This window comes from Arachis stenosperma, chromosome 3, assembly GCF_014773155.1.
Source record: "Arachis stenosperma cultivar V10309 chromosome 3, arast.V10309.gnm1.PFL2, whole genome shotgun sequence".
Taxonomy (NCBI): Eukaryota; Viridiplantae; Streptophyta; class Magnoliopsida; order Fabales; family Fabaceae; genus Arachis; species Arachis stenosperma.
Genome location: NC_080379.1, coordinates 1,184,049 through 1,205,540, shown reverse-complemented (window position 1 = coordinate 1,205,540; position 21,492 = coordinate 1,184,049). Strand labels below are relative to the sequence as shown.

The 21,492-nt window shown below is 33.8% G+C and overlaps 4 protein-coding genes across 8 annotated transcripts; 1 reads left to right on the top strand and 3 right to left on the bottom strand.

Moving 5' to 3' along the window:
• Window positions 1-622: 622 nt before the first annotated feature.
• Window positions 623-4,186, bottom strand: LOC130969503 (GATA transcription factor 11-like). 3 transcript variants are annotated; one of them, XM_057895255.1, is made up of 5 exons: window positions 3,913-4,181; window positions 3,235-3,504; window positions 1,650-1,902; window positions 1,259-1,541; window positions 623-1,020 (listed from the first exon to the last, which is right to left on the bottom strand). In XM_057895255.1, exons 2-5 carry the CDS (start codon window positions 3,475-3,477, stop codon window positions 1,005-1,007), a joined length of 795 nt encoding a protein of 264 aa, XP_057751238.1. In that variant the 5' UTR covers window positions 3,478-3,504; window positions 3,913-4,181; the 3' UTR covers window positions 623-1,004. The 3 variants fall into 3 exon arrangements, with proteins under 3 accessions (XP_057751238.1, XP_057751237.1, XP_057751236.1); XM_057895254.1 differs by having other exon boundaries at window positions 1,259-1,902; window positions 3,990-4,186; XM_057895253.1 differs by having other exon boundaries at window positions 1,259-1,902.
• Window positions 4,187-6,812: 2,626 nt separating this feature from the next.
• LOC130967786 (uncharacterized) lies at window positions 6,813-11,474 on the bottom strand. 2 transcript variants are annotated; one of them, XM_057892796.1, is made up of 5 exons: window positions 10,980-10,995; window positions 8,489-8,659; window positions 7,966-8,125; window positions 7,285-7,541; window positions 6,813-7,143 (listed from the first exon to the last, which is right to left on the bottom strand). In XM_057892796.1, the coding sequence occupies exons 2-4, from the start codon at window positions 8,624-8,626 to the stop codon at window positions 7,348-7,350; spliced, it is 492 nt and encodes a 163-aa protein (XP_057748779.1). In that variant the 5' UTR covers window positions 8,627-8,659; window positions 10,980-10,995; the 3' UTR covers window positions 6,813-7,143; window positions 7,285-7,347. The 2 variants fall into 2 exon arrangements, with proteins under 2 accessions (XP_057748779.1, XP_057748780.1); XM_057892797.1 differs by having other exon boundaries at window positions 6,815-7,143; window positions 8,489-8,633; window positions 10,980-11,474.
• Window positions 11,475-13,415: 1,941 nt separating this feature from the next.
• LOC130970760 (uncharacterized) lies at window positions 13,416-14,673 on the top strand. Of its 2 annotated transcripts, XM_057896938.1 has the most exons (3): window positions 13,416-13,430; window positions 13,621-13,687; window positions 13,769-14,673. In XM_057896938.1, exons 1-3 carry the CDS (start codon window positions 13,423-13,425, stop codon window positions 14,492-14,494), a joined length of 801 nt encoding a protein of 266 aa, XP_057752921.1. In that variant the 5' UTR covers window positions 13,416-13,422; the 3' UTR covers window positions 14,495-14,673. The 2 variants fall into 2 exon arrangements, with proteins under 2 accessions (XP_057752921.1, XP_057752920.1); XM_057896937.1 differs by lacking the exon at window positions 13,416-13,430 and having other exon boundaries at window positions 13,538-13,687.
• Window positions 14,674-15,228: 555 nt separating this feature from the next.
• Window positions 15,229-21,233, bottom strand: LOC130967069 (protein ENHANCED DISEASE RESISTANCE 2-like). Its single transcript, XM_057891891.1, has 20 exons — window positions 20,790-21,233; window positions 20,637-20,690; window positions 20,009-20,074; window positions 19,851-19,912; window positions 19,613-19,719; window positions 19,467-19,513; window positions 19,094-19,194; window positions 18,741-18,836; window positions 18,559-18,623; window positions 18,401-18,472; window positions 17,985-18,131; window positions 17,512-17,819; window positions 17,212-17,275; window positions 16,949-17,124; window positions 16,627-16,728; window positions 16,466-16,516; window positions 16,239-16,382; window positions 16,009-16,104; window positions 15,675-15,776; window positions 15,229-15,473 (listed from the first exon to the last, which is right to left on the bottom strand). Exons 1-20 carry the CDS (start codon window positions 21,069-21,071, stop codon window positions 15,381-15,383), a joined length of 2,235 nt encoding a protein of 744 aa, XP_057747874.1. The 5' UTR covers window positions 21,072-21,233; the 3' UTR covers window positions 15,229-15,380.
• Window positions 21,234-21,492: the final 259 nt, after the last annotated feature.

Below are 21,492 nucleotides of genomic sequence, written 5' to 3'. Positions count from 1 at the left end.
AATAATAGTAATAAAAATAAATTGATATCTTCGATATATTACAAAATATTATAAAAAAAAAACTTTTTTCTAATATTATTAGAATTGAGATTAAATAAATCTAAATGTCTAACTTAATTTCAAAAACTAGTTCATGAGATGATGGATGTCTTATAAACTATTAAAATCTTACCCTTGAGAGATATAATATGAAACTTGTAATATCTCTTCACACCAACGAAGAATCGTCTGAAACGTGAATATTTATAGGTAAGTGACCTAACAACATTGAATAAAACAATAGTTAACTCACTAGTTCACTTAAGTAAATGTTTGGAGTTCAAATCTTGCCTTATGCATGCAGCAATCCGTTGACCAACGACAAACTCTTAAATGGGGTTCTAATTTGCGATAGATTAATCCTTAGTCTGCCAGAAGTTCCAATCTTAAATTTTAAACTTCATACTCTACTATGACTTTTTCCTTGCTTGTCATGAGAGTTCCTAATACAATTTTGTATTGTATTTTCTATTTTTTGAAAGATGTTTTGTATTGTATGTTAAAGTTGGATAAAATTCTTCTCCAAAGGGAAATGAGAAAAAGAAGGGGAATTCAGAGGCAGATTCTCTATAGAAAACCACATGCAAAATTCCAACTCTCATGAAGAAATTACTACCAAGAATACAAAACATGTTAATCTTTCACCTCACATGGATCTAAAATGGACATAACATAATATACTGAAAATGAAGCTGTAAAAGTAGAGGCACCATTCAGGACTACAGGTCAAAAAACTATGCATGTTGTCCTTTCTACACACTTGATCTGAGTTCTTCATGTCCTTGAACTTGCAGCATTCAATTTCAAGGATTCTTTATCCACTAATCCAATTTCACCTCATTGCTTCACCTGCTGTTACTTGATCCGTACTTAGAACTATGCTTGACTGGTTCGCCGGCTTCGCCTCCTCCGCCGGCGAAATGTACTCAAACACCGCCTTCATTCTATTCTCTCCCTCTTAAATCTCACAACACTTTGTCCCTGAATGGCAATTTACCAGCATGAAGTAAAAACCAGTGATAGTGTGTTAATACATACTACCTTTAATCCTACCAATGAATTTTTACATATAAACAAATGATACTAAGCAATGTAAGATAAAGAAAAAGAAAGCAAATAAACAAGATGGATCCTGTTTAAGACTACTGTTTCTTCCTCAACAAATTCCAACATAATATTAGCTAAGAAGGATTTTTAGGGAAGGTGTCATGATGATTACAACATAGAAGAACCCTTAAGAGTCTCTGTCGCAGTTCGGCTCCTCATTTCGATGACCTTCCTGTGAGAGTTCGAGTGCAATGATGGTACAAACGTAGGGCTAGCTGCAGGCCGGTATTCAGGGAAGAGCCGGCCGGACCTATACCGAACCCCACAAGCATTGCAAAGTGTCTTTGGACCCATGGGTCCTTCTCTCCACTGCGGCGTAGATGTCACCTCACAATGCATGCATTTTCGGTGGGTAACTGACCCTTGCAATGCATATCCCTTCTTCTCAGTATGATCTGAAAGCAAAGGTAGATCCTTACTCCTCTGCTTCTTTTTGAGACTGCTTATTAATTTACCATCAGCTTGTGTTTGTAAATTTGATCCAGAGAAATCATTTGCCTCACCTTTTGGGGAGTTAGAGACGAATGGAACAGATAATAGCAAGCTGAAGCTTGAGAGAGGCCGGCGTTTGCCTCGAGGACGCTTTACCGGGATGACAGGTAGATCAAAGTTAGAGTTCTCGACCGAGGAGGAACTACTGCTTTCAAAGACAGACACAGGGCTGTAGGTTTGGAACTTGGGCACCCTTTTCCCATTAAAAGAGACATTCTGGTTCCGAATAGTATTGCCATATGTAGGCCGAGCTGGATCGGCCACCTGTATTATTACAGAAAACACATCAATGCACAAATTGGATGTAATAATTATAGATATGTTTACATGAGGTGGAAAATGGAAATATAGCAATCCACATAGATTCTTCCAACAATCACATGTTTACTCCTCAGAGCTAATCACATGAAATTAATGCTTCCTGCTTTAAATTACGCATGCCGACAATATGTGTAAGCACTTATCAACCTAAAGCATGTAAAAGACACCTCACTAGATGCAAATTTTCCAGGGTTTGAATTGGAGGGAAATGCTACATGCTACTCATCATTAGTGTACTTCCATCTACTTTTTACTTATTCATGGAAGAAAACTTTACATCTTTTGTTCCATGCATAACATCTATTTATGATGCATATAGCTAGAACACTTCTAACTTTTAGGTATGGTACCTCAAACTCTCACTTCTTGAGACAAGACTCTTTCAAAACATGGAATGGGTACAATGGTAAACATGAAACAAAGATTTCCATGGCAAGTGGCAACAACAACTACAATTCAAAACAATAAACATGTGACAAAATCTTTAAGTTGTTAACTTACTACAAAAGTACAAATTAAGCGTTTGCAACAAGTTCAAGTATTAGACCTTTTTTTAAATAGAAACACACATTAGCATCTTAAGCATGTCAATTCAAGGTAAATCAGAGTACCACTGTAGAGTGTGGACCAAAGTTATTCAAAATAAATAAATAAATCTTCTCTTTTATCCACAAGTTTGGTTCTATATCTTTCTCCAACAAAGTCAGAGGACTCTTCAACAAAGGGGCAAGTCAATGAAAGTAAATTTTGAAATGATGCCCTCTCTTTTGGTAATCACAAAGTCAGAGGACTCCTTTTTTGTTTTTTAATATCCTCTGTCACCTTACTTGCTCATGTTTTAGACTTGAATTACCAATATTTCTTTTCAATCTGACAGTTCTTGAACAACATCATCTTAGTAATTCACATTTGCTGCTAAAAATCCAACTAATAGAATTATGTAGTTGTCTAAAACTCTAAACTGATATGTCGACATTTGACACTTAGCTGTTCGATTATGAAAGTTACATTCATTCAAAAGTAATGATGCTATCAAATGAAACAGCCATTGCAAGTAACTGAAAAGGGAACGAAATATCACACTACTTGAAACAACTAAGCATTAGCATCCTTCAATGTTGATATTATAATCATGTCGCTTCAGCTTCACACGATAGAATTATATGTATGTAACTAATTCATGTATTAGAAACAGGACAAGTAAATTTTAGTTTTCTTCTACATGATTGTGAGAGGAAAAAGACATCTATTCAGATTAACTGAGCAAATACTCACAGGAGTAGAGATACTCCTCCCAAGTTTCGGATTCTCATTCTTAGTTTTATCACTCAGCCCGGATGGTGATACCGAAAACACACCAAGAGATGGCTCTTCAAGTTGTTTAAACTGAGCACCCCAATCCTCCTCCACAGCATCATCTTCCACATCTTCTATTGGGAAATCAAAAAACCCCACCACATCAAAAACTTCATCCGATACCCCATTCAAATTGTTGTCCAAAAACCAACAATCCTTCATATTAGCAGTATATACTTCAACTATATCCTGTGTTTGAAATTAAAATTAAGAAATCCTCAGTAATTAAGCATTAAATTATAAAAATAAATATGAAAAAATGTGCAATTCCCTAGTCACAATGAGAGTATGTGCAATGCAACATAGGCATACCCAAAAAGCAAAATGCTTTCAGCTACACACACCCTCTATCCTTATCTACCAAATGTTAATGGAAAAGTGAAACAAAACCCAAGAGTATAACATTATATTGAACTAGCAAGACATTATCAACAAACAATCCAAGAAGCCTAACATTGTATTGAGCTATCAGTACAATACATACATACCTCTTTCTTTGGGGAAAAAATATGCAAAATAAACATACCCAGATAAGAAAATGAACATAAAAAAGCAAAATAAATATGAAAAATAAAGAGGGGGCCAAAAAGTTAGGACCTTTGGGGTTCAGAGAGTAAAGTGGGTGGTGCAAGTGGAAGTGCAAAAAAGGAACTTGAACATTTGCAGACACTCACAGAGGATGATGAAGTTGCTGGAACTCAACCAAGGTGAGAATTTTTTTCTTTTTTTCACTCCGAATCTTTCTTTGTCTGAATACTTTCTTTTAAAAATGGAAAATTTGCAACATGCGGCAGCGCTACCATGCGGAAGCCCTCATCCTGTTCTTGGAATGTGTCTGTAGTGATATCTCTGAGCTGTCCGAAAGTCTTTAGTTTTCAACTGCGTTTATATAAAATTAAATTAAAATAAATAATTAAAACATTTAAAAAAAATTAGAGCTTGCTTCAATTGTTTCCTATTCCCATGTGATATGTCTCTACTTTTCTGTCATTTTCATGGTGTATATATATATATATATATATATATATATATATATATATATATATATATATATATTATTCTTAAAATTAGATTTAAACTGCGCCGTGCAAAAAAAAAGTACAAAAATAAAAAATGTAATCTTGTGGTAGAAAATAAAATAATTTAAAAATGTCTAGTCAAGTGTTTCTATAAAATTATTTAGTCTAATTTTAAAATTTTATTTATTTTCTCTAAATAAAAGTCATTTATTATTTATAAAATTTATTTAGTCCAATTTTAAAAAATATATTAATAAATGTAATCTTGCTCAAATTCCATAGCATTTTTAGTATAAGAAAACTCAAATGATGACAATTAAAAATGAAATTTATTTTTTTTTTTTTAACATCAATTCATTTATGAATATATAAGAAATTTTCGGTTTTTATACGATGTTTTTGGTCTTTACAACCATAAATATAATTAGTATTCAAACTTTATTATAAAAAAAACTTTTAAATGAGTATGATATATTGCTTATTTGAATGATATTATGATTATTACTTCCATATATAACCAGATATGGCAAGGTGGTTCTATGGATAAATTAGAATGATGTAATGATGTATTATATCTATTCGGATTATTCAAGACTATTAATTCCTTATATGACTATACACGGAAAACAATTTTATAAGAACTAATTAGAATTATAAAATTTATTTTCCAAATAGTTAGTTGCAATATAATGATATGAAATTGACTATAAACTAAAATATATGAAATAAAAACAAAAATAAGACAATAAATATATTAGAATTTAACCGATAAGTTATAACTCAAATGGCATAATTTTCCTATACTCATTTAAGAAGTTGTGAGTTCGAGTCTCTATATCTTTGGTAAAATATATATAAATTAGAATTTAAAATCTTGATATAAAAAATTACATTTTTCTTTATATTCTTTTATATATAATTAAATAATTTAATGTGAGAGTCACCAAAAAAATAATTTAATGTGAGAAATTAAGAGATTGATGGTAAGTTAATTATATAAATATTAATATCTATTACATTATAAAAATAGTTATGTAAATAGATTGTTAGAACTTAAACTAAGTCTATCAATTACTAATACTGAGTTGCTAAAAGATTATAAAAGTTTTAATATGACAATTTATATTCATCTGTCTAAGAAAAGGTCAAATTGACTTCATCAATATTGATAAGAACAAAAATATTATAAAAATTGTATCAAGTTTAACAAGTTAAAATTTGTCAAATTGCAAAAAGGATAATCAAAGTTTGTAGCTAAAGTTTATTACAATTATGTCATATGTTGGTATGTTTATAAAGTAGTCAAATTAAGTTACTAACTTGCTATTCTCGAACCTTGTAGAGATATTAGTTGGAGTTGTTAGAAATGACTTAGTGATTAAGAAAATTAATATATTCGATTATATAAATAAATATCATAATAGTATGATTCAAGTGAAATTTATCAGTAATATGGAATTATATTAAGAGTTTTTTATTTTTCTTTTTATTAAGAAAGTTAATCGAAAGTAAAAATATGCATGTATTATTATTATTATTTTAACTTTTTTTGTAGTATATTATTATTATGTTATTGTTGAAAGAAATTATATTGAGATTATATTATATTATTGTTGAAGTATTTATTTTAGTGAATAATCCATGATAAATTAATTGAGTATGATACTTACATATATGCTCTTTCCTATCTCGTTAGTATTGATATGAAATTTAGGTATCATTAACTTATTATAATATTATTTTAATCTTTTTTTATATATTATAATAAAATGTAATGGTGGCTTTTACCCTTTGTATATTTTACATGACAAATTTTAGGGCATAAATAATTATGGACGGATCTAAAGATCTGATCATTTGAAAGATTAATTATAAATAACGAATACTTGAATTATTAGGCATAAAAATATTTGATTTTTGAATTCTTAAGAAAATAATAATAATCAATTGGGCAACAACTGTTAATTGGGGTCACAGATATTTGATGAGGGACCCGGAGACAATGGTTGACATTAGCACGACTAAGAAATGGTCAATTTTATTATTACTTTTCCAAATTTTAAGTACCATTTTAATTTTAAATTAAGTATTACAAATTTATAGCTAATTTTATTAGATATTATACATTCTTTGTTTGGTAAATTCCTAGATATAAGGCATGGATGCGCCAAAAACAGTATACAATTATTACACAATAAATTGTTTCATAATATATTGAGTAAATTGAATTGAAATTCTTTTATAACTTAATATTAGTATGATCAATTTTTATGTACATAGTATCCCATCAATAAAAATATATCAATATCATTTTAGTTTTCCATTAAAATCCTTTCTCATTATTGAGGTAAAGATTAGTCCATATAAGTATAGTTACATTTGCCTCTATAAAGCTAAAAAACTAAACATACATTAAAACAATTTCTTATGAATTCATATTATTTTAAAAATATTACACTATTTGTCCAATTAAATATCATTTATATGATTTTTGATATAGTGGATAATCAAAATACTAATGTAATAATACATCTATAAAATCAACTTCATAGAGAATACATCTGATAGCAAGATTCATCAACGATTTAATGGGTATTTTGGTAGGAGTGTACTGTAGAATATGAAGGGTATAAGTGTCCAATCAAACATTTCACTATTTTAAAATGCTCAATTATATCTGTTCAGTACAATGTACTTATGTACATCAAAACCTTTAGTTCAAGATAAAGTTGGCAAGCCAATAAGTCTTAGCTCACACGGCATTCTGCCCCTTCCTCGTCTCAAAGGTCTCAGGTTCAAGTCCTACTAGCTGCAACCGAGAAGAAAAAAGTGGTAAATATGTGAGGAGTGTGTGGGTGTGTATTGTGTACCTAGGATTGGGAGTTGTCCAATCCACCGACAAAAAAAAAAAAAAAGGTGGTCAAAAAATTCTATGCATAAACAAACTCACTGTCACGTGGTTTGATCTATGTAGTCGACCAGGCTTTGTTGTTGCTGCTTGACACAAGAAATTTCAAGTTGATTTTTTGGACACATCAGCATCTTCTTGACTTTTGGAATCTTCTTTCTTCTCCATTACTTGTTGAACACCTTCTTGGTAACCTACTATGAAGCTTTTAAGAGCGTCTCTGTATGCAGAAGCTCTGGTCATGTACACGCGCTGCAAGGCAGGTCTGAGAGTCTCCATTCCACCTCTGGCAGCTACAGCTGAATGTTTTCCAGTAGAAGATCCATGTGTTTTGTGAAAATCACCTCTCAAACTCATTGTTCAAATCAATGGCAGAAAGCTACCGAAAACAGCAGTTTCAAATTTGCACAAAGAGCAAGAGCAGAGAGTTCTAATGCTGAATGAATAAGCAAGGGATGGCTCACTCAGCAGCATCATTCATTACTATAACTAATCTCTCTTGCTATATTATTAGGCTTCTAAGCTCTATGTTGTTTACCTTTCCGCGATAACTCGTTAATTTACAAGAAGAGATAATATATATATAGTATAAATAATTCACTCAATCACACATTTACACCAGCTAGAAACTAGTATGTAACTGTAATCTTAGTTTTGGAAAGCTATCAGATTCCAAACAAGATAATGATGTTAATATAAACTTGGGAAAGAAAGAGATGGTACCAAGATCCTCCAGTGTTGAAGGCTCTCTTCCTTTAGCAGGTTTCTTTTCATCATTGGGTTCTTCGGTCATTTCATCCTTCTTATAATGTGCTGGCCAAAGATCAGGACCAATGTCGCGAACCCAGCTTGCGGCATAAAGCCTAGTAGCTCTCTTTAAAACCTGAAGATTGAATGTTACGGTACAACTAGTAAGTTACCAACAGCCAAGTTTCACCAGTTCAATTAACTCTAGTCTATAGTATGGTCCTCCAAAATTGCATCTTTGTCTACTCAAAACATTAATAACATTAACTATAAGGAAAAATCACAAGCCCACTGCATGATTAAAAAACAATGTACCGAATTGAGATAAATGTAAAAGGTTTCCACAAGTGTACCACGGAATCACATGTTTCAGTGGTTTCAGTCATTGATCTCAGTCATAAAATATATATATATATTTGAAATCAATGGCTAAAACCATTGGAATACCTGATTCCATGATACACTTGAAAGTTTCCAACAGTAATATAAACAAAATTACCCAAATACGCTGGTCCCAGGTCAATTTGCGACGCTTTTTAATGTTAGGAGGGTCAGGCAAAGACGATGGGAAAGCAATCTCTTTGAGATCATAGCGTATGTAATCATAGATTTTCCTACAAACAACCCTCGCTTTCATCTTGCATCTGCAAATCGAAGAATGGAGTTCACACTACACATGAGAAGAAATTGAATAAAATTTTGACTGAAATTCTTATGTTTGAAATAAATTAGCATGTATGTAACTGAATTCAATAGCATTGTTTAGAATATCTGCGAAAATGAATTGAATCCATCATTAACAATTAACAATATCAATGAGAGACACAGGCCAACTCATATTGCATACAAGCTAAATAACCTGCAAATGCAAACTGAAACAACAAGAACAAGAACGTTTGACTATTATTGCATAATTAAAATCCTAAATTTAGAATCTAATTAATAAATCAAGCAATCATGTTTATCTAAAATTTAAAAACTTAAATCAAGTAATTATTATTACAGAAAATTAAAAAGATGACGGCACAGGAACCAGGGGCGAGCAGATGAATCTGCGAACGAGAAACCACGAGTCCACGACGAGACGCCGGCGCCGGAATGTGTGAGCAGAGCTGCCGCCGCTTCTGCTTGTGTGTCAACTGTGAAGTGTGTTTTGTGCGAGAATGAGGCACTCACACAGTGAGAGGAATAAAAACTACGTCGTTTTTCTGTTTTTGTTTATTTTTTATAACTTAATATTAGCATGATCTTCTTTTTTAATATATCAATTTTATTTTAGTTTAGATCCTTTCTCCTTATTGTGGCTCATTTTTTGGATAAAACCATAGTTATCATAATCAAACCGGTAATCAACTCGGTCATATAACTGGATCACCGGTTCAATCGATAAGTCACTGATTCATCCGGTTAACTCGGTCATAATTAAAAAATATAAAATTATATAAATAAAATTAAAATAATGTCTTAAAACTTAAAATGCAAGTCTTTACAAACATTAATAATCTAATATCAATTTTTAAACATAACTAATTTGTCACAATATATGCACATCATAGTGATTTTTTCTTATTTTTCCACAATTTGTTTACAATGACCCCAAACAGGATCAGTCTTCCCTCTATTATTGTAAACTCTTTTAGTGGTAAGATCAGGAGTTGTTGATGATGCTTGTTCTTGAGATGGTGGTGTTTCTCATGGTGTTTAAGATGAAGACATTTTTAAAATTCTAGCAAAAGAAATAAAAGATTTTCAGCAACCAATTTGTTTACCTAAGTGAGTTTTTAAGCAACACAGCAACAACCACCAAAGTATTCAATTCAAACGTTATCCAGCAACAAAATTCAAGTATTCAACTCAAACATTATCCAGCAACAAAAAAAATTCAGCAAGTATTCGACTCAAAGTCTCAAACATCATCCAGCAACAAAAAATTTATCTCAGGTTATCCAGCAAAGTATTCAACTCAAACGCTATCCACTTATCCAGCAACAAAAAGATTATCTCAGGTTCAGCAACAACTCTAAACTCTAAAGATTAACCAGATCCAATAACAATTCTAACTCAAATTTTCTCAAGTTCAAGTTCAAGTGTTCAACAACTCTAAAACCAAATACAACAGCAACATTAACCAGATTCAATAACAATTATAGGTTTCTAACTCAAATTTTCTCAAGTTCAACAACTCTAAAACCAAATACAACAGCAACATTAACCAGATTCAATAACAACTATAAGTTTCTAACTCAAATTTTTTTTCACCAACTCTAAAACCAAATACAACAGCAACATTAACCAGACTCAATAATAATTCTAAGTTTCTAACTCAAAATTTCTCAGTTCAACAACTCTAAAACCAAATACAACAGCAACATTAACCAGATTCAATAACAATTCTAAGTTTCTAACTCAATTTTTTTTTCAACAACTCTAAAACCAAATACAACAGCAACAATAACCAGGCTCAATAACAATTCTAAGTTTCTAACTCAAATTCTCCCCAGTTCAATAACTCTAAAACCAAATACAACAGCAACAAGCCAACAACCACCAGATTCAACAACAATTCTAGTGAAAGAACAGAGTAGAAATTTCGGTAGGGGGGTTATTGAACTGGGGAGAATTTGAGTTAGAAACTTAAATGTTTTCGGTAGAGTTTTCAACAACAATTCTCATGCCCTGGTAACTCAAATGTTCAAAACTTGATCGGGAGAAAAGGTAATTTCATCTTTATTTTGAACCTGACTTACAAACGAAGTTCAGTCCTTCACAAATTAACAAGAACTGAATAATTAATACAAGAAAGAATAACAATATCAATTAAAACATGTCTTCTAACAGCAAAGTATCCAGGTAAGTGGGTACGTTAATAAGATCAATTAAAACTGAAAATCAAAATAACAAGAACAATTAACATTTTAAACTACAGCAAACTAACAACAATAACTGAATAATTAATACAAGAAAGAACAAGAAGAAGGAAAAAAAATCACCCTAGGATGGAGCAGTTCTGAAATTCAAACAGTGCAGGGAAAGGGAGGAGCTTTAAATCGCGACGGAGATGGCTGAATGGAGGCAGACAATGGCGGAACGGTGGCTGAAAGGCCGCGGAACAGAGGCTCGAACACGCGGCGTAGAGGACTGAACAGAGGGCTAAGCAGCTCGAACAAGGGTTGGCCAAAAAACAGACGCAGAAGCTTGGCCAAAAAGGAGGCGGATGCGCGGCGAACAAGGGCGACGTTGCGCCGAAGCTGTAGCAGCGGCGGTGGCTGGACGTTGAGGAACGGCGACGAGAGATGGCTGCTTCGGTGCTTCCTCCAAGCTGCGTTCGAGTTCTCTTCTGTCTTCTCTGCGTTCTTCGGTGTGTTCGTTCAGAGGCCAGAGAGAGGGAAGTGAGGGAGTGAAGAGGAGCTCGATGAGAGGAAGGAGGAGAGTGGCTGAGTGAGACTGTGAGAGAGGAGAGGCCAAGAAGGTGCTGCGCGTTTTGGTTACTGCTTAGGGTTCCTCTAACCAACGGCACCGTTTGAGCAAATTTACAAAACCGGTCGGGTCCTGGTTCGGTTCAACAGACCGGTTCTTGACCGGTTCGATGGTTTCTAAATTTTTCGATTTTGATATATGACCGATTTACGGTTTGACCGACCAGTTCGAACCAATTTCAAAATCTTGGTCTGAACCACTTTTTCTTTCGGTTCACGATTTGATCGGTTCGACCAATCGATTCGAACCGTTTTTAGAACTTTGCATTTTTTCCTTATTCCAAAAATCCTGCCAGGTGATGGTTCGGTTCAACCGACCAGTTCGACGGTTTAATTGCGATTTTTAAAATTGAGGGTTTTAACATTTGTCCGAGTTATTTTTTGTAGTGGTTCATGGTTCAACCGGCTAGTCCGAACCGATTTTCGGACGATATATAGGAATGTATACTAAAATAATATTGATAGTTGTTATTTGTATTGCGCATATAAACTAGTGGCTGAAATAATGCAGCTGTCAGAGAAGACAAAGTTGGATCCCAACCGTCTGCCGCTTTGTATCACATATGTTTATTTGGGCAAAGTTGACTGCTTAAAAAGAGTAAGTTTATATCATTTTAAATTCATATTAGCAAATATTGGCATAAAATAATTTTAATAACTAAAATGACTTTCTCTTGATTAGGTCTTTATCCGTGTATCTGAAACTACTGACGAAGGTCATGAACTATGGTACCTCATAGTGATTGATCGTGTTAAAAAACAAATCATTTTGCTAGACCCATTACCCATTGAGAAACAGTTCAAGCGAAAGAGGACAGCTTTGAAATTAGTAACTATATTTTCCTTTTTTTGTTAATTATCTACATATATGACTAAAAAAGCAAACTCTAACATAAACATAAACAGGCCATTTATTTGGACGAGGTATTGGAAGATCGTTCATTCTATGACTTTGAGACTATTCCAAATCTGATTTCTTCACAATTTGAATTTGAAGAGCCAGAAGGCCTTCCGACCCTCGAAGTTGGATCGTAAAATTGTATAATTAGTAGTTATTGATATGAAATTTATGCAATTATATAATACTCTAATATAGCTTCCTCAATATGTAAGAGTGACGCGGGTGTGTGGGTTGTAAGTTGGATGATAGCTTGTTTTGAAGATGATCATTTTAACATAAAGGTAATGTTATGCACTAATCTTTTCCTTCATTCTTTCTTTTATATTTAGGTAGTTAAGCCTAATGTGTAATTATTCAAATTTTATTAGGTGGATGATGGGGTTAGTATGAAGATTGCAGTCTCACTCGTGTTAAAGAATCATAATATGATCAACTATAAAATCAAAGAAAATGCCATTGAAAATCTTAATAAGCTGTATGATAATCACCATCGTGATGATTATAAATTTTCACAAAATTAGATTTATAACATAGGATATTTATTATTATTTTTGCTTTTATTATTTTTTTGTGGGCATATGAACCATATCTAGTGACATACGACATTATATTTTGTTTACGTTTGTGTTGTTATTTGTTTGCCGAATTATTTAATGTCTCCATTTGACTATGTATGAATTTATACTCTTTTGGTGATTAAAATTTAGTTCTATTATATTCTTTTATACTCTTTTAGTTCAGTGGCATCGTCTTTCTTGAAAGCATGTTTCTCTTGTGGGGATGACCCTACTCTTTTATAATGATGATAAGTCTGAGCAACCTTTTGAGACTAAATCTGTGCTACCTGCTGAAGCTATGTCAGCAGCAGATTCTGCAGACAAGGCTGAGCCACCACTGAGGACAAAAGTGAGAATCAAGAGGCGGTTCCTGAGGGTATTCCACAGCAATATGGCTGCTATTTCACCTATGAAGTTATATGTGCATTTTGAAAATTGAGTGTATTTGAATCAGTTGTTTTCATTGCTGCCAGGACATACCCCTAACTGGCTTATATTTATGAATAGGTAACCTCGTGTAGAATCTTTCAAACCTCCTAACTAAGAACCAACGTCCCCTATCTTGTCTTGATTGTGTTCATGGCTCATTGAAATATCTGTTTGTATGGTTAATGGTTGAAATATGCTGCCAGCCTATGCTTGGCACTTTAGTTCACTCACTGACTTGCCTGCCTGTGTTGATATATGTGACTGGTAGATTGGATACAGCTGTGATTGATATTGGACCTCCTGCTGATTGGGTAAAAATCAATGTGCAAAAAACTGTAGGTAGCTTATCTTGTGTTCAAGTAGAATATAATTTTTATATGCAATTTCCTCATTGCAATGGAAACTTTTGTGTGCAGAAGGATTGCTTTGAGGTATATGCTTTAGTTCCTGGTGAAAATGTAACAGATTTCAGTCTGACATCTGCTGCATTGGATACTAATTCGAAAGGGAAGGACAAGATTAGGTCTGATCAGGATGAAGATGAAATTATAACCCCTTCTGATGCTGTTGTGGGTGAAACATGTGAAGGGGAGTCTAAAATGGCAGTTAAGGATGCAATGAATGTTGGCTTGTCAACTGTATCAGATCCCCACAAAGCTGAAGTGATGCCAGATATATTGCCTGAAAATAAGATATATGCTGATGAAAATGTGAGAGATTGCGTTTTTACATCTGAACTGGGAACTAGTTTGAAGGGAAAGGATGAGATCGAAACATATGTTGAAGAAGTTGAAATTATAGTCCCTTCAGATACTGGTGTTGGTGAAAATGAAGATGACTCTGCAATATCAGTTAGAGATGCAGTTAACTTGGATCCTCAAGTGGCTGGTGGAGCTGTTAATCTGAAGGAAAAAGACAGTGCCGAGTTCCCTTCTGTGCTTGGCCAAGATGATTCCCCACTTGGTTCAAATTCTGTTGTAATAACAAATGCTTCAATACGTGATGTACAGTTAGAGTCTGCTCATGTTCAGTTTTCTAATTCTTGTGATGCTCAGACTTTACTTGAAAAAGAAGAAGAAAATACTAATTCTAATATCCTTCCTACAAGTGTTGATAGAACTGAACTTCAGCTCAAGCTCTGATAAACGACACTGCAAAAGAATGGAACTCACCGGCATATTGGATACAATTAGTATGTTGCTCATCAGTGGATCTTCAGAGAAGGCAAAAAACTGCCATATGATGGTTATGGTTATAGTTATAGTTATTTTTATGCTATTTGGGGTCTTATCTGCTTCTAGAGTTGAGATATATATTTTGATCATGCGTCTCATTCAATTGATTCAATTTATGTGTATTGGTGTAATTCGACTTAACTAGATTCGATTTACATGAAATTATTTAGAACAGACATATAACCAATTTGAATTTGGGACATCTGTTTAATTTTGATCTTCAAACAATTTATTGAAGTGAATTACCCTAGTTTATTGGAATAATCTTTAAAGTTATGTCTGCCTTGAAAATATGGAATTTCTTATAGTTTTGCTTGCCAAACAAAACAATGTACTGCGCATAATTGGAATATGGACCCATGTGTGTCATGTTAACTTAGAGCCAATGACCGAAATGAGTGTGGCTGCATGTAGTAGTGTCTCTGAAAATTGAAAATTGAAAATTGAAATCGCTTATTCGCTTTATCTTGTTACCACCTTTAAGTAGTTTATGACTATGAATTGGATACATTCTTCTTAAGTAAGACAACTTAGGGGTAAAAATGGAATAATATTTTTATGTATCAGCTTCATGTGTGATTTACATTACTAACAAAAACTAAGGAAGATATGCAATTGTTTTGAAAGATTAGTACCAAACATCATCACAAACTGCTTTGATTGAATAAAATGATGGCTTTTGGAATTCAATTAAAGGAATTGGAGCCACCAAAGAACTCTCCTTGTTTCAATTTATATACAACATGGCAACCTCCTTCATAAGACCAAAGGTACTTAAATATCTCATTGAGAATCAAGGCTTCAAAGAAACTGATTTGGAAGCATCTAGATGGTTAAGGCGACATGTCCCTAAAAGGAACTCCGGAAGCTCTTCCGGCGTATTCCCCTTAACAACACATAAAACACAGTAGTCAATATCATATTCTGAGCCGACATATCATCCATTTACCATTGGCCAGGTATAGGTCCTATGCCAATTGTGAATGAATGGTATGTTGACAGTACATAAATACATTCAATAACACTCTTCTAGAGGAAATGGTGACAATTACTTCAAAATAAAAAGGAACGTGATTGTTATTTATACCTGTATTAGAAAGGCCATTTCAATAACTAGATGATTGAGGTATCCAAGGACAAGACTTACAACACCTCTTGCAACAGTTGATGATCCAATATCAACCCCAAGCTGAAAATAGATGTCATCATTTCAACATCAGCATTCTTTCAAATCATTGTAAGATGATTGAGAGTTTAACATGTGATGCATGCATACAACAAAAGTTCCAATCATTCACTTCCTTTCAACTTATTTTAAGGTTTTCTTCATGAACCACATAAATGCAAAGAAAGAGAGAACCTTTTAATACCCTAAATCTTTATCTTCATTCCCTTGGTCTAATTATTAGTTCAAAATTTACCTCCAAATAGTTCTTCCCTTGGAAATAGTTAATTTCCAATGCTTGACCAATTAAGCATGCCTTCTTTCCCACACTTTGTTTTACTATCCATGAACCCTGAAATATGATTTGTGACACATTCAACATTTCAAATAACGCGCAAAGAAGAAGAAAACATTTGTGACACATTCAACATTGGGGATCAGAGATTCTAATATATATATATAGAACCAGTGATGACTTCTACCAACCTTGGATATGTATGGTATGAGTTTAAATCTTGAATTTCGGTAGGTATCATCACCCTTGATAAAACTCTCAAGCAAAGGGGTATCTTCAACAGGTGTAGTCATCATGTAATATAATGCCAGGTTATATGTAGTTGCACCTGGAACCTGGTCCGTATAAACAATCAAATTAGTGTTAATTATGTCGAGTTTTAAGTAAGAACAACATAAACAAATGAATATTAACCAACCTGAATGTTTACAATGAAGAAGAACTCAGGCCCACCCTTTGCTGCATATTTCTGTATCATCAGTTGATTTTTCTCAGTCAATATGTTAATCATAAGTTGAAAATGCATTGCCTGAATATTATCAACATTTGGAACCGGAAATCATTAGAAAAATAACGGACCTGCACAATGCTCTCTGGTCGGCCACCAAGATCATCTTCTCTTTTATCAGATCTCAGCCAGTCTGCAGCAACCATTTGCATCAAGGTTCCCTTTGCCTTAACCTAGTAATTGATTACCCCCATAAAGGAATAAATTTGTACAAACAAATATAAGCCATAACTGACTGGCACATGAAATGATACAAATGCACTAAAAGAATGGAATAAAACAGAACATTCACAAGCAGCAGTGGATCATTTGTGAATGACATAATTAAAGTACCTTTTTTTCCCTTTTTGTCCCTATATTTATCTAAGTGAAATGAACATTTTTCACGTATACCTTCTGGCGGTCTTCGAGGTAATTTGCCCCACGAATCAGGAAAGTGGAAGGATCTGCTTCTGCCCAGCTGCAAGGTAATGTACAAGAGGAATCTTTTGGAAGAGTTGATCCATAGGCGCATAAGGTACTTTCTTCTCTGACCATTTCGTGTAAGTCCACATAACCCTTCTTCTGAACTGCATTGTATGGTGCCTAATATTGTTAGCTATAGAAGAATAAAATCATGGATAATCTTGATATGTCATACATATTATATTAATCACCTGCAAGATCATGCAATTTTTTCACAAAATTAGCAGCTGTTGACAACTTAGGTTGACGGAAGTCCTGAAACAATCAAATTCACAGGAGAAAAATGCCAAGTTTAGCGTAGTTTTCCAACTAAAAGTACAAGACAAGTGCACTACATGCATTATAAGGGTTATAGACTTATAGCTAAAATATGCCAGAGGACAGTATGACTTGAGACTGTTGGTGAATATACTTATTGCAAGCATCTGATGAGTCATAAAGAGGTAATAACATGCTAAATTTCTAGACTATAATATCAAACAGCTTTTTACCGGAGACTTCTTGTGACTACAATCAGGCATCCATCCATTTTCCGACTCGTCACTGTCTGATGGTTCTGGAACATCAAAAAACTCATCATCAGCATCATTTAGGCTAACAAGGGTTGCATGCTCTGATTGTGTTTGATCTACTACTCCATCTGAGATATGTTGGGCATTCTCATCTACTGCCTGCCTTTGGCTATCAGAGTTGACATCTCCTTCCTTCAAACTAAGCCCGATGCTTCTTGTCAACTCTCCAGATGAACTATCAGATGAACGACAATTCCCACGTCTAGCTTTAAATAACTCCCGCAATGCTATAAGAACATGCAAAATATAGATCGTCGTAATCTTTGACTGTAATATAATACTGTCTAACAACATAAAAAATACATGTTGGCAAATGGCATATAACATTCATGTCATTAATATAAAGTTATCAATAGAAAAGAATTTAAAAAAAAATAATAATAAGAGATTACCAGCAACTCTCTCAAGCATACGAATGGTCATGGAATGTGTTGATGAAGGCTTAAGATAGGATTTCCAGAACTTCCAATCAATGGCAAGCATATGTTTTACGACTGATTGTTTTCCATTGCTCACTGGTGATATAACATAACCTCCACCTACAAAAGAACGCATGTGGTCACAATCATAACTTTTTTTAGTTAGCTGTCTTTCTAGCAAAACGTAGGCACCAATGAACAATGACACCAACATACATAGAGAAACATTCAAGAATAAGTGAACTATTTTAGTTCAGAAGAAGAAGACCAAGACCAAGGAACGTCATAATTTCAAGTAGTAATGCCTAATTTATCTAGAGATACAGTGCAGAAAAAGCTGATAGCATGAGCTAGAAATGTTCATATTCTAAAGTTTAAGCATACATTACTTTTAAGCCATGCACGTACACAGCCTTTCTGTGGCCGACACTTCTTGTGATACACAGAATGGTAAAGAATAACTGTGTCAAGAAAAACCAAATGTAGTTAGTTTCAATAGAATCTGTGTGTATTTTAAGCCAGTTTCTTCCATATATGACTCTATTACCATAGGTTCCATCATCTTCTCTCCTCCAATAACGCTGCAACAAGAAATCTCTTGGTTTTGATCCCCTGTAAAGCAGGACATGAAATCTTTAAACTGCTGCTAGGAAAGACAGGTACGATATAATGCCTTGAAACAAGTAGTGATACATAATCAGCATTGAAGGCTTCATGTTTGAATCTTACCAAGGCAACCAATCCCTATACAGCTCTTTGTGAATGATGTCAGTGTGACCATCTATGTGCTCAACCACACTGCCTTTGTAGAAACAGAAATCCCATCTGCGAGTCAATAGGCATAGAAACAAACTCAATAATACCATAATGCAAATGGCAACAGTAACCGTGGCTTATAAAATTACACTTTTTAAAAGGCTCTGACCTATCCGATTACAATTTTTATTTGAAGACAATGAATCTTTATTTAATGTTGTGGCCTATGTTTTCAAACAAAGCATCCAATAAGAAGATATGTGCGGAAAATGGGAACAACATAAAAAGTCTACTATAAGAATGCCATGTGAACTTAATGGACTTACGCTGATCTTGAAGGACCAAGTGACATAAGAGTCTGGAAAATGGCTTCGGAACTTCCATCAACCACACCAACAGCCATGATTGCAGGGTGATCATCCCACTTCTGATGATGTGACCATATGCAAAAAATTCAAATTCAACCATAAATATTGTTTGAATGATATAAAAGGAATCTCACAGGGATAGAACGTCAGCAGAGAGGGTTCTCATTAGAATATCACAAGCTTATTATGTCAGTGAATCAGCAGCAAAGCAAGCTCAAATTCATCCCACAGAACCAATCATGAATTAATCATTGATTACTATAGGGTTAACATTTTATCCGTATTTTTCTATCTTCTGAACACTATATTTTGGAACAGAAATCCTACCAACCTTCCCACGTGAATCCCTTTCTTTTGCTTCCTTGAATAGTCGCAATCCTACATTACATTTACACCCACAAAAAATGTATGTGCAGATTTTAGATCTTTAGAAAGAAACAATTTTCTTTTTGAAACAGAACAGACTTAAATCCTTACCATTTTGGCAACCAAAGATTATCCAAGATGAAGGAGCAACGACATCAGATGAACCAATGGTCCAATCTACAGAGCCAGAGTGAGTCGTATTGGACAACCCACATAATCTGCAAGCATAGCATGAGAAAAATGATCAAGGGCATGGAGAAAACAGCACTAGTGATCTTTAATCAGACAAATTAAAAACTTTCATTCATAAAGAACAATGCATGGTAGATGAAAATTTAAGCTGCTAGACCTAAATGAGTGCCATCTTCTCTTAGAACTAGCTACAACATTATCTCGTGTACGAGGAGCACCCTGCACAGTGAACACACAGTTCATAGCAACAGTTTCTTCGTTGAATATGAAATAAAACTAAAACACCCTAAAAATCCATTCAAGTTGTAGGCATACCTTCAAAGAAGATTCTTGAATGGAGTGAATCCACCTTGCTGCTTCTTCAGGACAGCTTGCTCCTAACTATAATCAATTGTTAACATTCACACTTCATAATTTTACATTGTACCAAACTCTCAAATAATAAAAATGCCAGTAATATCAAAAAGGCCTCAAGTTTCTTAAGCATGATAACTAGATAAAAACCACCAGAGCAGCTCTTTATCATGGGCTTGACTTGTACCTACTAGTCTACTACCTACAACATAATTCGTACAATAGTGATGTGAGTATATCTATGGTTACACACATATTTTTTATCAAAAAAAAAAAAAAAAAAAAAAACAATCCATCATACTAAGTATAGCTAATTGGATTGAACAATGTCATTGTGACTGATCATAACTAAATCAATAGATAAAAATGCTTTTCAGTGGATGAGGTTCACTCTACTTATTGGACTAATCCCCAATTTAACTTTTAGTTTTTGCATTCTTTAGACCTGCCCAGGAATCAGCTAATATGGCTGCCTAACATCGAAGATCTTGGCATCCACTCAACCAACCCAATGCTTATGGATCAACCTGATCTAGATATTTCTAAAAAAATGAATGAAAAAAAAATGGTGAAAATGTGAAGAAGTCACCTTTAGTTGATTGCTGTGATTGGAAGTGCTGTAAAGGGTGAACATGAAAAACACCTGAAGGAAGAAAAATAAAAATTGGTGAAAACAATGAAGGATGATGAAAAATGAGATCAGAGTAAAAAAATTATGATAATGATAAGAAAAGGAAGTTACTTTTCTGTTAATGGTTTCTCTGCCATTATCAAGGACCCGAATGGTGGAGTCAAGAACAGCACTTCTGAGAGGAAGAAAGTGGTGGTGGTTGTTGTTGTTGCGAGAAAGTGAAGGAGGGTACTTGTAACTTCGAAGATGGTGACCCTTTAGCACGAAGTAGCGCTTTCTCGAGAACTGAAGCCCCAAACGGTTGGATTGTATGAGGTATAACCACCCTTCCATTATCATTGGTTTTGTTCCACCATCACCAACACTTGCAGTTGCAGTTTCTCTGCTACCCATTTTGTCGAACACCTTGAGTTCAAGAAGAGAAAACAATTGCACCAACACCAACCACCACCTTAAAATTTCGTAGGTGGTTATGTTTTGTGTTGAAGGTGGAGGGATTTATGTAACTACTAACGTTTGAAGGTACATTGGAATCGCAGAAGAGAACAATGCATGGAATCAATCAATCATATGTACTTGGTTTCTCTCTCTTGTCATATAAATAAATAAATAAAAATTAAGGAATTAGAGTTTTGCAGAAAAAAAAAAAAAAAAGTAAAGTAACCACTAGTAATTTCAACCAATGTCTAATTAACTCAAAAAAAAAAATCTCTCTTAGATCTTCTATAATAGCAAATGATAAATGTATTTCTAATAATTTATTATGTGATTTTTTTTTGTCCAAAATAGCATTATTTTTATGTTAATGTGATAA